General features: G+C 42.8%; 2 protein-coding genes across 2 annotated transcripts in view; one reads left to right on the top strand and one right to left on the bottom strand.

Annotated features, from left to right (window-relative positions):
• Cdk5rap3 (CDK5 regulatory subunit associated protein 3) overlaps positions 1-16,887 on the top strand; it is a 720,787-nt gene that overhangs the window by 174,335 nt on the left and 529,565 nt on the right. The gene's annotated exons all lie outside the window — the stretch shown is intronic.
• Positions 1-16,887, bottom strand: part of Skap1 (src kinase associated phosphoprotein 1) — a 282,052-nt gene that overhangs the window by 24,032 nt on the left and 241,133 nt on the right. Inside the window, exons 10-11 of the mRNA XM_051173521.1 lie at positions 12,178-12,228; positions 4,647-4,747 (exon numbers count right to left, since the gene is read on the bottom strand). Coding sequence (XP_051029478.1) covers positions 4,647-4,747; positions 12,178-12,228 — 152 coding nt within the window. The remainder of the gene's footprint in view (positions 1-4,646; positions 4,748-12,177; positions 12,229-16,887) is intronic.

The raw sequence follows: 16,887 nt of genomic DNA, 5'->3' as shown, positions 1-16,887 counted from the left end.
GTGCTGAGCTGCGGTCAGCAGGAGGGCCTTTCTGCTGACGGTGTCCTTGTTACTGCTTGTGAGATGGGTACATGGCTCTGGCCTCTTCTGGAAGAGAAGTTGGGAGGCTCTTTCTGCTGTCAGTGATGAGATTTCTAAACCACAAAAGACATGGTGGATTTCCATGTAGGCCTCCTCAATGAGTAGTGGTCTTACCCAAGTGAGAGGAATTTTGTGCCTCAACTGGAGGAGCGTCTGAGGAATCCTGGTATATGAACCACTTTTTTCATAAAAAAAAAAAAAAAGAACTAAATTTATTTATATGTATGTGCAAGTGAGTGTCACAGCTTGTGTCTGTGTATGTGGAACTCAGAGGACAACTTTTAGGAGCTGGCTCTTTCCTTCTGCCAAGTGGATCCTAGGGATGAGTGGCAGGCTTGGTACGTCTCTACACACTGACCCACCTTGCTGGCCCTCATTTTGCTCTTACCTTACCAATAATTTATTTATTTATTGAAGTCATAGTAAATGCCCAACACCAAAGGGTGGTTTCAGTGTAGTGTTAGTGGATGGAAGAGAAGAACATAGGAGTTGTTATTAATTAAGGGCTACATACTTCTTCACATAAACTGTTTGATCACAACCCTATGAACAGAAGGTACCCTACTTTTTTACACATATGGACACTAAAGCCTGAAAGTGTAAGTGACTTTTTCCAAGGTCCCACATATAACCTGCCTATGAACAAGATAGATGAGCTAGATGGAAGGCATCTGGTTAACTATGGAGTGTGTTTCCTCTCTCTCTCTCTCTCTCTCTCTCTCTCTCACACACACACACACACACACACACACATTATCTAGCCTATCTATCTATCTATCTATCTATCTATCTATCTATCTATCTATCTATCTATCTACAGCACCAGAGAGATGGGTCCATGGTTCAGAGCACTGGCTACTGTTCCAGGTTCAATTCCCAGGATCCACAGCCATCTGTAATTCCAGTTCCAGAGAACTCAAAACCTTCTTCTGGTCTCTGAGGACACAGATATCCATACAGGCAAAACACCAGTGCATATTAAATAATAATAATAAAAAAACCAAACAAACAAATTCCCCAATGCCAGTAGGGAGCAGCAAGTGCCCATGGATAAAAGAGGACATTTGTCTGCACATTCCCTTTCCAGGCCCTGAGTCTCCTTCCTCCAGACACTCTCTTCAGAACCTTTCCTCCGCCCCTAATTTTCTGAGACAAGGTCTCTTTATTATGTAGCCCTGAAACTCAAAATGTAGACCAGGCTGGCCTCAAACTCACAGAGATTTGCCTGTCTCTGCTTCCCAAGTGCTGGGATTAAGTGAGCATGTCATCACACTTCAGTATAGTATATCTTTAATATGGGCCATGGATTTAGCTTGGTAGTGGACTATCCAGGGCCAGCGTGCATATAAGGCCCTGGATTTTATTCTTAGCTCCTTAAGTTTACCCAGAGAAGGGTAAACCAGTTGTGCCTATGGGGGTGAAGACAAAACAGATGGTAGTTGGAGTGTTTGCTCTTTAAATGGAGCAAGTAATTAAAGCTAGAACAGAATTCTGTGTGGGATTTCTTGTGCAGCTTTGCAACATCAGGCCCACTGTGCTCAGAATGGGAATATCTAGGGTGGGAGAAACGACTCCCTCAGTTTACAGGTGAGGAAACAAGTCCAGGTGAGCTGAGCTCTACAGCTAGCTGTGCCATACACTTCTCAGGGAAACGTCTGCTGGGTTTTAGACAGAGGCTTGTCTTGTCCAGCGAAGGTGCTATTGTACTGGTCTTTGGAGCAAAGAAATATGGAATTCTCCAGACATCATTTCCTTAGGCTAAACTCAATGTGGGTTATTTTGTTCTCTGTTCCAGGTATAAGAGGTAGGCTGGTTCCAGTACAGGAAGCTAGCTGGGGTTGAAATGGGATGAATATGAGAAACAGTTCTGGAGAGCAGGGAATGGCTGAACTTCTGGATGGTATTAGAATGTCCTATCTGTATGAATTGGTTTGTTTGTGCTTTTTTAGAGGCAAGCAAATAGGATGGGAGGTCTTTTAAGGTTCTTTCCTGTCCAAGGGCTCTGATTGAGTTAGGTAATAGAATCAAGGCAAATCCAATCCCAGATGCTCTCCAAGCCGACGTTAAACAGGAATGCAGCTTCGTAAAGGAACGTTCCTTGAACTACTACTTTCTCATTTCCTCCTCTGATTTGCAGGGATTAGCAACGTGAGGAAAGGAGGCACCTGGTACAGCTTAGGGGACAGAAATACTAATGGACTTAGAACCTTCCGGAACAGTGGAGAAAGAAGCTGATAGAATTAAGGCAGTGAGGCATTTTCGCCGAATTAAAGTCTGACGCATTAGCATGTATTCATGGAGGAGGGGATTTTTTAAAAGACTGGTGTAAGGTTCTTAGGCGTCTCATAGAAATACCACAGCCATGGTAACCGCACACCACTCTATATTTCGGGACAGGTCACTGCACAGCCCCTTAGATCTAACTGGAGGAACGGGACCCCCAGTGAGAAGCCATTAACAAAGGCAAAAGACATGGAAAACAAACAAAATAATCATGACAGAGAGAGAAGGCCAGCCGCCAGCCTGGCTCTGCACACCCCCTCCTGCTGCAGGCACCTCCAGACAATGTAAACAGTTAATTTGTTCACCTGCAGGCTCTGGGCAAACAGAGGCCTGGTCACACCTGAGTGGATAACTCGATTACCCCGTAATGCCAGCACGGTAATGTACACAAATTCTATTACACGGCAAACCTTGCTTTCGGGCATTTGAAATACCAATCAGGCCAATGTCCACTCCCTTCTTTGCTTCCAATTTATTCGTGGTGTATTGGAGCTGCACCAAAATTGTAGCAGGGTGATGCTGGGTTAGAGTGGCAGGAGAAATCATGAGAACATTGTGATCTACCCAACAGGGCCTGCAAAGGTTTTACCTTTCTGCAAAGGGCTACGTCTGAATTTAGTTCACGTCCACCTTCAGACAGGGTTTCTCTGTGTGGCAGCCCTAGCCATCTTGCAACTCTATCTATAGACCAGGCTGGCTTTGAACTCACAGAGACCCGCTTGCCTCTGCCTCCCAAGTGCTAGGATCAAAGGTGTGTGCCACCACTGCCAGCTAATTCTTGTTTAAAGGGGCCTGATTCATTGGATTCACTGAAAGACACCTGGAGTCAGACTTGGTCTATTCCTTTTTATTAAATTCTATTTGTTTTCTTGTTTTTGAAGATTTATTTGTTATGTATACAGTGTTCTGTCTGTGTGCCAGAAGAGGGCACCAGATCTTATTACAGATGGTTGTGAGCCACCATGTGGTTGCTGGGAATTGAACTTAAGACCTCTGGAAGAGCAGCCACTGCTCTTAACTTTTGAGCCATCTCTGCAACTCCTATTAGTTTGTTTGTTTATTTATTGTGTATGCCACAGTGTAACTGTGGAGGTCAGAGTACAACTTTTGGGAGTCAGTTCTCTCCTTCGGCCATATCTCTGGGATTGAACTCAGGTCTTTGGCCTTGGCAGCAAGTGCCTTTACCCACTGAGCCATCTTGCCCACCCCTTGGTCTGTTCTAAAGGAGCTTATAGCATATTTCAAGCACAGACAAATCCTTGATGCAAGAATAAAGAGAAACAGCAAATGTGGTGTTAAGAACACCACAGGGTTTCCCTCTTCCTCCACAGAGTCCATATACACAGCAATTAAAGAGCAAATTATACCTACTTCAATGTTTGTAGATATGGATGGGATACATAGAGAGAGGCCTTTATGATACATTCTTAGGAACAGAACATGTTGTCTTTGTCTGGCTGTATAATGTGTGTGGTCTTTTTTGTTTTTTGTTTGTTTTTGTTTTGTTTTCCTTAATACAAGGATGATGAAAAAATGTTCCCTGTCTACAACTCCAGAGGATTCTTCTCATTATGAGAGGCAATAACGCATCCCTTAAAAAACAAAAACCCTGTTTCTGTGTGTTCGAGGCCAACTTGGTCTACAGAGCAGGCTCCAAAACTACAGAGAAATCCTGTGCTGAGCGGGGTGCGGGGAAAGCCCTGTTGTTTTATGACCAACAATGGTGTGTGTCGGCTGTGTCTAGGGGTTAACTTATGCCTGAGGAAGGGAATAAAGTTAGCTGGGCTGTGTGGGATTGGATTCAGTAGGTTGTTCTTATCAGCACTGGCTCAAACCAATTGAGCTAACTGGTTCTGACTCCTCCTCCCACAGGTAATTATATTATCATCTCATTTATCTATAAATGAAATAAACTAGTTTACCTAGCCAGAATGTTTTCAATAGTATTACAAAGTAATAAATTATGTACATTGTTGTGACCTTTGTGATTTATAAATCCTTGGAAAACATCAAATTTTGATTGGCATTATTTTAGTATTGTATCTACGTCATTATATATACCCATTTATTTGAATTTGCTTTATTGTGTTTTTTATTGTTAAAAAGTGGTTCCTGAGCCTGAATTTTTAATTAATGAATTTCTCTAACAATTATACATTAAAGGAATTTTTAACTGTAAGAAGATCCATGTAATATATATATATAGAGAGAGGTGTTACAGCATGTGATTATTCTGATTATGATAACTATACTAACAGAAGCCCTATATTCCATGTTTTTACCTTGCTCAGAATTCGGATGAGGTCACCTCGTTGGAAGGACAGTTCATCTGGCTGATCACCATGGCAATCCCATAAGCCCTGGTAATAATTGGCATAGTCCACTGATCAAAGAGAAGAAAAAGCAAAGATAAAAGGAGTCAGTTTTGCTGCAAATGGAAACCAGGGTTCTGATATAGCCTCTAGGAAACTTAGGATTTAGGTGGCTCCAGATAACACTCAATATAAGCAAAGGACTATGGGAGGAGGAGATCATTAACTCACATAAAATATTTACAGATCACCCCTAGTAGGAAATTCTACTCAACAACATGGTAATAGCTGTATTTATTAATAGAAGAAAATCAGGCACATAATTTCTCAGTTGTTTTGCAAACAAGTGGTACAAAGATGTTTCCCAGTAGACTTTCTTGATCTAGTGCATCTAAATATCCAAATGTCTCTTTTTTTATGCATTTGAAGGGACAGAGCCTTCTTCCTATCTGCATGAGAGGCTGAGTCAGCTAGGCTTCTTCTGTCTGTGTCATGGCTCACACTTTGGCCTCCTCAGTTACATGGGAGCTTCATCTCAGGTGCTTCAAGAAGTAGTCACCAATAACTACTGAAACGAATAGCTTAGTCTTTAAGTGGAGTCATGGGGGTGTCGCATCCATTACAACTAAATTCTGGGTGGGCTGGCCCTTTTCCAGCATCTCATTTGTAGACCCTGAACATGTCTGCCAAGATTTATCTGCAAGCCCCCGGGGACAGAAGCCAAAGTGATCTGCATTAAAAATGAAAGCAACTGAAGACAACAAACCGAGCTTTAGGAGCACTGAAGAGATTTACTGGGCTTCTCAGCGAGACTAGATGGCAATGATGCCACACGACAGCCATCGATTCTTAACAATGAAGAATTCGTATTGATCCTCTTCTACCCGGAAAGGTTAAACACTAGTGTACACAGTGGGAGAACATCTGGGGATTTGAATGGCACGAGAGCTAATGCCCACTGGACCAGGGATACTCTGTGTTTCTTAGAATGTTTCCTGTGAGAGCTGTGAGCCTAGCACCTGCCAAGGGTGAAACTTGATTGACGGGATTCAGGAATCCTGTGATACAGTTAAAATCTATGTGTTTTTTTTTTTTTTTTTTTAAGCTGGTATGTGTCTGTTATCCCAGCACTTGGGAGGCTAACGCAGGATGAACATGAATTCCCAGCCAGCCTGAGTTACACCGTGAGACTTCGTCTTGAAGAGCAAAATGAAAAAAAAAAAAAATTCATGTGATTTTTGGGGACTCTATCTCACCAGTTTCTACCTGCATTGAGCTGAATTTGTTTGGATCTTCTACATGAGCAAGGATGGTTCTAAGACTGCTCATGGTGGGAACAGATGGGGAGCAAATGGTCAGTGGAGCGCAGAGGACCTGGCTGTACTTGCTTCCCCCCACAATTTGTCCCTAACTTATGAATAATTCAAATTAACAGAGGCACAGTGGAACGAATCCCTATATGTCTTTGTAAAAGACTCTTATTAGACATCTTAAAGCACACAAAAGCAGAGGAGAGACTGGCTTATTTAGGTCAGAGCAGATTGCAAACAGAAATAAAAAATGTCAACCATAGAGACTGGGGCGTGTTTTCTTTACACAGACACATGCTTGTCTCCACAGTAGACAATAGAGGGCAGCAAACAAAATAACTGCCAAGAAAACCTTCTGCCATCCACTTAAGAATGTGTTGGGAAGAAAAATATATCGGGAGAAAAATGCTAACTGTTGAAAAGAGAAAGCATATATTTTTGGGGACATCAGTGCATGAAATGATAGAGAACTATCAACCTTGAAAAGCAATGGCAGTTTTCCCAGAGGATATGTTATACATTCTCAGTTGTAAGGGAGTTTATAAATCACCCCAAGAGTTTGAGTAAGTCTAGGAATAAGAAACCAATTGACATCAATATTCTTTGTGGGTCTGTAGATGCCAGAGAAAATAGTTTTTTTTTTTTTTTTAAACAGATTTTCAGAAACCAATCTAGCTATGTATGATGGTAGGAAGACTGACAGAACTATCTTGGCATTCTCTGGCCTATTGCCTAGTCACTTTGAGTTTCTGCTCTCCACAAGGTGCTTGGGTATGAGACAGCCCTAAGGTACCTTTTGGGTGTATACGAGTTTCTTACCAAGATTTGACAGTGGTGGAAGAGATACCCGGGAAATGATTTAAACTATGAACACAGTTAAAAGCAGGCATACTGGTTCACACCTATAATCCCAGAAATCAGATTGCTTTGAGTTTGAGGCCAGCCTGGGATACAAGATGAGTTCAAGACTAGCCTGGGCTATATAGTAAGAGAGATTGTGTCTTACAGGAAGACAGACTCAACCAACCTTAGAGGGAATAACATGAGCCTTCTAAGACACAAAGAATACAGAAAGGCCTTGTATTCAAGAACCTAGGAGACAGCCTAGCCCAAGATTAAGGACCATGATCACAGCTCTGAAAAGTTAGTCAGAATCGTAGGGCTGAAACTGGGGCACATATTCAACCTACTATCTAGAGAGAGGTACATTAGTATTAAGGAAGTCAATGGGGAGTCATTCTTTAGCTGCATAAGGTTGGACCCCATATTGCAAGATCCTTGTTTAACTGGTGTGATTCATATTTATGTATTTGTATACAGGCAACTTCACGAATTCATTGTTTGGCATCCATTAGGCCTGTGCACAGCTCTTTAAATACCAGGGACTGGGAATTCCACAATGGCCAAGCATAGTCCCTGCTACTCTCTAGCGGAGGAGGTGCTGGGGGCCAGAGTTACTATCCCAGTACTCAGGACCCTGAGGAGGTTGGGGATGCTCTGTGTTAGAGGGAATTCAGCAGAATCTTAGGGATTCAGGAAGGTTTCTTTGAAGCTTCAGCTTTCCACAAAAAGCTGACCTGCTGAATCTTGAAGTTGGGAGGAGGTGAGGCAGAGCAAGATTCCATTCCTGAAGAGTGGCCCCAGAAAGGCCCTGAAGGTCTGCAAGTCTGCAGGGTGAGTTGACTCTGCCCTGAACTGGGCTTGCTCATCCTCACAGGAGATGAGAGCAGGCACTGCTTTCCATAAGGCAGTAAAAGGAGTTAGGAGCCTGGCGGCAAGGCTTGCCTGTGTGCACAGGCTTTCTGGCTCAGTTAGGTTTCCACCACACTGGCAACAGCCTCAGTCAGAAACGGTGCAGTCTTCTGACCAGTTAATTAATTCAAAACATCCTCATTCTCATTTTGAGGACATTATTCCATCTAATTATTTTTTTTTCCAGTCTGTCCATTTGGAATGAAAAACAAAAGAATAAAGCTTAATGCCAGCATTTCTCAATGTCTCTCCAAAAAAAAAAAAAAAAAAAGTAACTCTGCACTAAATAAAGCCTGGTGATCAAAAGCAAAAGCTCTAATATATTCAGCATAAAACAGACAGAGGACCTAGAGCAATAATGACAACACTAATAACTAAAACAGTTATAACAATTAACAACAATTACAATGATAGGGAAGATAATGGCTATGATCACTGCATTTAAATTGCTAGCAGAGCCGAGAAGGAGCTTTCTAGAGAAAATGGGGGGTGGGTAGGGAGTGTCTTACTTTTTCTAATCCCATGTAGGGGAGGCTAAGCTTCACGTGAACAAAGTATCATAAAGAAAGAGCTGACATAGAGTTGGTTTTCTCTTTTCCAGATGGTTATTACAAATCGTTTGTCATTCCACACCAGGCTCTTTGTGAGTGGTGGTAGGCGTTTTTCCTCTGATGGAGTCCAGGTTGGCGATCCTGGTGATAGAGTCAATGGATTTGCCTAGGCGAAGGCACAGGACACCAGTCTAGCTTTTCTTGTCTTCAGGGACAACAGACACTGACATCCTCCCAGACTTTAGCCGTTAGGACATTGGGTAGCTTCAGAGTTCAAGCTGACACCAGAGAAAGGAAGCTAACTGCAGTTCGGCTTGTTGTTTACATTTTCCTGATAAATGTATTGTGTCAATGAGGCCTGCCATTGGGCACAGCTGTTTAAATTAGGAACACCAGAGACAAAAGCATTGAAAACAAACCTACCAGGGTAAGGCCCAGTGAGAGCTGGACCAAAACTCTGTAAGCAGTGTTTTGAAATGCTCTAGTCTAAGCCAAGCAGGAAGGGCCACCAACTTTAGTACACTCAAAGCAGACACCCACTGCTACTTCAGAAGTATGAAAAAAAATTCACCAGGTGCCACTCACTGTGGCACCAGGGCAGGAAGAGTGTTTTTTGTTTATTTTAAATACCATTTGCTTATGTTCAAGCCCATTTCGTCTTGAATAATGAAATTACTATGCCCCTTAATTCTGCAAGTGTGATTTATGTATGGGGGGGGGGGAAATCAAAGGTCCTTGTTCTCATCTGTTGACCCTTTTATTGGGTCAACATTTTAGCTGGGTGATGCTCAACTCACGGTTAGCTGTGGAAAGCCAAAGGGTAAGAGCCACAGGAGCCTGTGCACCCTCCTTTTTCTCTGGTGTAGGAGTTCTCTGTTGGCAGGCACCACAGTGGGCCTTCAGTGGGTCCTCAGTATGGAAAGCTCATGAATAACCACTTTCCAGCTCTTCTGAGACGATTGGATGCTTATAAGACTACATCTGGCTTGCCCACAATTGTTGAGTGAGTGAGGGAGAGAGAGAGAAAGAGAGACAGAAACAGAGAGAGACACACAGAGAGAAACAGACAGAAAGAGACAGGGAGACAGAGAGAGAGAGAGAGAGAGAGAGAGAGACAGACAGACAGAAAGAGGAGAGCCCATTCCAAGGATCTGATATATCTAAGGGTGGTGACTTGTGTCTCCACAGCATGGTACACACAAGCAAAGGAAAATTTTATACCAACAGCCCAGAGTAAGTCTTGCTTTGGGCTGCCCAGAAGTTACCTTCTCACAGCGAGGCTGGAAAATATGATCTCACTACTAAGGCCTTTAGTGTTAGATCCACTATGGGACTGCCAGGCTGGCATTTAGAGAAAATCTGAGGTGTTGAAGAGTCACTCATTAAAGTAACCCTGTTACTAACAGTCATGCTGTAAAGCGAGCTCTTTATAGATTGAGCAATCAATACTACAAGGCTGTGATAGATTTTCTAGGTAACAGAATAAAATAAAAGAAATTGCATCTTACAGGGTCATTAACACTCAATAAGGATAAACTGAATTCTGTTCCTCCCTCCCTCTTCGGATAAGATCTTGAGTTGGGCTTTAAAAATGTTAGCAGTTCCATCAGAGGAAAGTATAGTATCAAGTGACAGGGTCTATGGGGTAGAGGAGAAAAGTCCTCAGATGCCAGATGCCACAGCACCTGAGCGGGAGAGGCAGGCAATGGGCCAGGTTGTTTAAAGGCTTTCCCTCCCAGATACCTGAGAAAAGCTAAAGAAGCAAATGTACATAGCTGATCTACGGCTTACCTAAGAATTTACTGTCCCACCTCTTAAATGCCTTCAGCAAGGCTGTTGGCCCTTCCCCCAGATCTCTATATTTTTGGTTATAAGACTAAGAGATGACAGTGGGAAGTTACATATGTGTTGTAGTTTCTACAGCTTCTTTGGAGAAAAGGCACTATATAAATTCAATAAATAAATAAGTAAACACAAACAATAAAAATCCCTGCCTCAGATTCTGCAGAGAGAGCGAAAAGTCCTCCTGTGTTTTAATCACTAAGTCACCAATCATTATAACTGGTGGGAAGTACAAGCCACAGAAACATATTTAGAGCTAGCCTTATGTTGATGACACCTAATTGGGAGGCAGAAAGTATGGGGAACTTCTTTTAAAAATTCCTTCTTGAATTATACCTGTTGGGATAGTTAAAAAATAAATCTCCTCTCACTTCCCAGATAGAACCTGAGAGAGAGAGAGAGTGTGAGAGAGAGAATGAAGGGGTGAGGGGATGAGGGGAGGCAGGAGTTTGGGAGGGGAATGCTAGACTTTGCTAGTCTAGCACTTCCGGACACTTCCTGACTGGAGTTTAATACAACGTTGGTCCTAGGAAGCTTCCCATTATCCCACCCAAGGCATCCATGTAGCTGTATCTCCCTTCCTAGGCTGGTGATGGAAGTTGGTTGAGAAAAAGCCTTATTTAGGACATGCTTCGTCCTAACAGATTTTCTGTTGGAATTCTGTATAGTAAATAGGAAATGATAGAAATTAGCTCAGCCATTAAAGGCTAAGGATCACAACAAAACTTCAGAAATTAGGTCTCAGAGTACTTAATTCCACGTGCCTGAAGCCCCCAAACATCCGTGAAGTTTACATCGTCCCCCCCCCCCAAGCTTTCCCTCCTGCTGAGGTAGCATGACTTCTGATACCACTGACTGTCTTTCTTCTCCCCTGAGAGAAGCTAGGTCTTTGCCAACGAGAGTCCTTCACCAAACTTTAATTGTCACTTCCTGTAGGGGTGGGGAAGATGGCTCAGTGGGGAAAAACACTAGTCCAGTATAGCAGGAAGATGTAGGTTTTAATCACCAGGATCCATCTAAAAGTCAGGCAAGGTTACGAATGTCTGTAACCCCAGTGTTTCCATGGCAAGATGGGAGAGGAGAGGCTAAAGACTCCTGGGTAGCAGGTCAGGAGACCAGTGTAGTAGCGAAACAACAAAGAGATCCCGTCTATGTCAAAGTGCAAGGTAGGTCCAACACCGGGTCCTCCATGAATGAGAAGGAAAGGAGAGGAGGCAAGAGGAAAATACAAAAAAGGCCAGAGAAACCGAGAGTGGGGAGGGAAACGGGGCAAGAATTCCTAAGCTCAAGGTTTTCATAGAACCTAAGGGTGAAAAAAATCTGCTCATATCTAAACCAGTCCTGAATCCAGTTCTGCTGATGGAATGAATGTCCTTGTGGTGGCCCAAACAGCCTGCAACACTCCTTCACTGACAATGAAGGAGTAAGTCCTTGGTCCACTTAAGGAGACTCTGAGGGCATCTGACCTTAGGAGGGATGGGCTCACTAACAGCCTGAAGCATGGCTAACAGTCTGGGATGAATAAGATGTAATTTTGTATTCAACAAGCCTGTTACATATTCATTTCCAAATGTGCTTGGGATCAAACCAGCCCATCCCAAGTCAGCGTCCCCCAGTCTTTCTATCCTTCACTCTGGCTTCACTTTTCAGATCTGACACATTTCCATTCCCCTCTGAACTTGCAATCTCCGGGCCTCTCAGGGAGAAGACATTTCCATTCTTTCCATCCTCAATCCTCTGATCTCTTAGAGATGAGGCAATCCTATTTCACTGCACTGATTTAAGAAATACTGATAGGAAAAAATAAATATCTGCTTTGGCTTCCCACCTTCTGAAGACAAATCTTGGCTGTGCTAGAACATCGATTAAAGTGATTGGGTGTCTGCTTTTGAAGTTAAGGCACTTCTCTATCCAGTCAGTCTATTTGAGGCTTTGGGGGTCGTGTGCCAGGACTCTGTTCATTAGAGTCCAGGAACGATAGTGCTTTCCCAAGCCTGAAGCCCCATTCTCCCACCCAGTGTTGTTCAACTATGTTGTGTACCTCACCTCGCTGTCGAAGAGTGCCACACGCATCCTCTTCTAAATCATGGTCTTCATCTGAGGGGACAAAAGATCAGCATTAGCCATCAATGTGGGGGGTTTGATCTTCATGCTCTTTCTTTTGAGGGGTCACCTTTCTCTGAGTTCATGGACCTCTTCCCCTTTCTTATGTTTCCAAGCAGGGCCCAGGCTGGCTTTGAACTCATGGTCTCCTTACCCTGGCCTCTCAAGGGCTGGGATTACAGACATGTGTTATCATGTCTAGTTAGGGAACTCTCTCCTTTAAAGGAAGTTTCATTAACATGCTTTCTTCTTCTTTCCCCTCCTCAATCATCTCTCACTTTCAGATCAACCATCCTTTCCTTCCCTTTCTATTCATTATTCGTTTCCAAACATTGTGAAGTACACATTATATTCTGGAGGCTGCACTAGGAACACAACAGACAAGCATGCCAAAGTTCCTGCCTTGATGGAGCTTCCAACCCATTGAATCACCAAGGGGCTTATCATTAGACCCAATTCTTTCCCTCAATCCCCATTTCTTCTTTCTTTGTAGAATTCATGCTTGTATTTATTATCTGTATGCAGACAACTTCTTTGGTTTTAGTCACTTGAGAGTTAGGGTTTGAGAGAGAGAGAGAGAGAGAGAGATTGCATATGTGTGAGTGGTAGTGAGTTTTAAACCTTCTGTGATTAATTAGTCCTTAACATATCCATTTTTGTTCAGCTGTATCGGAGGCTGGTCATGTACGTAGTTTTATGTTCCTAGTACTTGAGGCCTGTAGTTATCTTTTTACTGTTTTATTTAGCCTGCCTTGTTCATTAGAGTATAGGCTCCTGAGGGCAGATGGAATGGTCTTTTAATTAATTGCTGTGGATTCACAATGGGTTCTAAGTCAATGCTAGTGTCTAACTCCAGTCAAGTGTTTATATGGCCAAAGTCACAATGTGATTGGCTCAAGTTTCTTACCCTCATTAACCTGTTTCATCTCAAGCTTTGTACTACTTGATATAATAGGAACTGGGCCTTTATTAAGGAAGTATGTGTATTAGAGTAACATTTACTAATTCTATTTTATAATATAGAGTTATAATGTACATATACACAATATGAGGCAGAAATAGGTTCACTGCCCTTTTCACTAACTATCCCCACTTCTCCTTTTCTCTTAAACAGCATACCCAGGCACACACACACACACACACACACACACACACAAGCGCACGTGCATGCACGCATGCTTGCCCTACATCCCTTGGAAAAGGAGCACTTTGAAGGACCTTCAAAAAATATTTTATTATTTTATGTATGTAACATGTGGGTCTGGTGTCCATAGAAGAGGTTGTTGGATCCCTTTGGACTGGAGTTATAGGGATTTGTGAGCTACCATGTGGGTTCTAGGAATTGAACCCTGGTCCTCTGGAAAAGCAACTAGTGCTCTTAACTGCTGAGCCATCTCTCCAGCCCTTTGAAGGATTCTTATTACGGTCTATGGTCTGGCAGCGGGGACTTTCCCCCTTCCCATCTGTAGTGTTTCCCAACCCCACCTCAAGGTACAAAGATGTAAGTAATGGAAGGATGAAATCAAATGTAGGAAACAAGGCATGTAGAAATAAACCATACTAAACATCTCTTTCCACTACTGTCCCCTTCCTCCCTTCTGCTATGATGCTTTCCCTTTTTGCGGCGGGGCCAATTTTACAGGACTGACAATATTAGAGGGTAAAGAGTTGGTGCATCCTCCTTGTAGAGATGCCCAATAATTTGGACAGCAAGCAGCTCTTTTCCTGGTATCAAACAACTCAATCACAAGGACCAATAATGCGCTTAAGCACTTTTGCAGAGAGCGTTTCTTCTACCTCTGCTGTCCGTGCACAGCTGTCTCTCCCTCCCAATGCTAATCAATGTAAATTGGGTCAGATCTCCGCTGTGAATTACAAATTGGATCCGAAGTTGGAGGGTCACCGTGCCTGCTACTCCACCTCCTTCCCACCGCCATTAGATGGGAAGCTACACCAAAGATCTTTTCTAAATAAATCAGACTTTATTGTAAAACTCGGCCACTGACGAGACATAACCTCATTAGCATTGATTTTAAAATAAATTATTGAAAGTGGCCTGCCTGCTCTTTGCATTTGTAAAAAAGGGGAATGTAAATGTATTTGCAATGATAAAAATGAAAACTAAAACTTGATTCCTTTATCCTTTCAGGCAATAGTACTCAATCTAGTCATGATCATGATCAAAAAAAAAAAAAAAAAAAAAAAAAGGAAAAGTAGAAGCATGGTGCTTTGTTCACTTCACTCCCAGATCCCAGAAGAGATTCTCTGGTTTCCACTGCACCTTTAGAGTCACCTAGAAAGAAAGAAAAATGCTGGCCATTAAGCATGTGTATTATGTGTCACTGCTACCGGGCCCTCTGGTGATGGATACGAACGGGAAGGGAGCTCCGGCCTACAGGTCTCTTCATCTGCCTTGTTCTCTGGTGGCTGAAAGAGGCCTCCAGTTAGAAGCCTTGCTGCTGACGGGCCTGGGGCTGTGTCTGGGGCATCTCAGGAGGTCTGAGGATGGGTCCTGTCACGCCGTGGAGGAAGCCCCTTCTATAGTGGGTTAAGAGCACAGCTCTTGGTACCCTCTTTACTTCAGAGGGTTTAATTCAATCTATCTTAGACCCTTCTGCGAAACCAAACTAGTATCTCTCAAGGTCCAAAGTCAAGACAACTATAATGTAACTGGGGTTTTGTTTTTTGGTTTTTTGAGACAGCGTTTTTCTCTGTAGCTTTGGAGCCTATCCTGGAACTCGCTCTGTAGCCCAGGATGGCCTCGAACTCATAGGGATATGCTTGCCTCTGCCTCCTGGGTGCTGGGATCAAAGGTGTGTGCCACCACTGCCTGTCATAAGTGGGATTTTTTTAAAAAAGACTTTTTGCTTAAAAAGAGGGCTGGGTTAGGAAGTTAAATTTCTTATTTTTGTTACTCTGAATTTTATTGTTTGGTGTGTGAGTGTGTGTATGCATGTGTCCATCTGCTTCAGAGTGTATATGTGGAGGTCACAGAAGAACTTGAGAGAGTTACTTCTCTCCTCCCACCATGTGGGTCATACAGCTTGGTGACAGGCCTCTTTACCTACTGAGGAGGCGCCTTGTTGGCCTGAGATCTTCATTTTAAAAGACCATTTTGAAATATATATATATATATATATATATATATATATATATTAGGTTAAAGAGCTCATTGGACTTCCTTATAAGAATATTATTAGCCATTTTAGTATTACATCTATGGAAATACATCTTCATTTGAAAGAGAATTAAAATTTATGTGCTAGCTCAACTTTAAATAGTAATAGATTATAATGGTTCTTGCTCCTAACAGGGCATATGGGACCCCAATCTTACACAGGCTTTAAACAAATTAACCTCTGAAGATTACTGCCCACTTATTACATTAAATGCTCTACTTGATCCCCAAATATCTCATCTCAATTGGGAAAACAGTTGAAGAAGATTCTGTTAACTGTGAACACGTGAGGGAACCATGGGGCATCACAAATGAGCATCAGTATCCGGAGAGTCGATTTCAATCAACATTCTTGGCACAGTGTCAGGGACACTAATGAGGGGCTGAGAGGAACAGAATCCACCTAGGAGGGACAGAGAGGTGCTGGCTGCCTCTGACACCCGAGTCCTTCTGAAGTGTGGCTCTGCCACCCACCCCTGACATTGACTAAAGATCAACGGGGGTGGGGGGGTGGGGTGGGGGTGGGGGGATGATCCCATCAAAAAAGAGGGAAAACCATTTTCCCCAAACAAAAAGTGACAACAGCTTAAAAAAAAAAAAAAAAAAAAGCCAAGTGTTTTAACGTGCAGCCAGATGTCAAGGTGCTGTGGTGACAGCTGCAAGAGAAATACAGGGAGACTTGATATTCAAAGGGAACATTCAGAAAAATAGAAATAAGCTACCCGCTGGCATGCCCAGACAAGCTGTAGACCCCTGCACGCTACAGCAGCTCTAGACAACAATAGAATGAATGGCATCGGAGCAAAAGGCTAAGAACACATTTACTCTGCTGTGTATTGGGTAATCTCAATGTTACCTCTCAACACTTCCATCCTGTCTCATGGTATGGTTGATGTATAAGATATTAAACTCAATTTGTGCTAATAGCAACACTTGGAACACATAGGATTTAATTCTACAAATAATAACAGTACCTACTAACTGGGGAGAACATGAATATAAGTCAGCATGGTCAGAGACAGAGTTTAATTTCAGTGGAGTCTGAGAGGATGTCACATCCGAGCAGAGACTGGGGGACATTGCTAGGTAGACGGAGCAGCATGGTTCTAGCTGCTGTTGGGCTAGCAGCATCCCATGGCTGTTGCTTAGAGTATAGACAGACAGACTGACAGACAGTCAGCCAGTGAACAGGGATGAGGATGACAGGAGGCTGGGAATGGCACTGATTCATACATTTTATGTTTTGGACCTGGTTTGTTTTGTATTTTTTCTCACTTTAGATTTCTGTCGCCCAGACAACTTATACAGGGGGAAAGATAATCCCACAGAATGTTGTTTCCATTTGACTCTAATCAAAAACAAAACAAAAGAAAACAAAACAAAAACCTAGTTATATGCTTTATCATAAAGCAATCTGGTTTCTGGGTCTATAACAACCCTCTGGGGCAGTGTGGGTAACTTCAGAATGTGCACAG

This window comes from Phodopus roborovskii, unplaced genomic scaffold (assembly GCF_943737965.1).
Source record: "Phodopus roborovskii unplaced genomic scaffold, PHOROB, whole genome shotgun sequence".
NCBI classification, from domain to species: Eukaryota; Metazoa; Chordata; class Mammalia; order Rodentia; family Cricetidae; genus Phodopus; species Phodopus roborovskii.
Note: the sequence above shows the minus strand (reverse complement) of the source record. Positions and strands in the feature narration are given on the sequence as shown.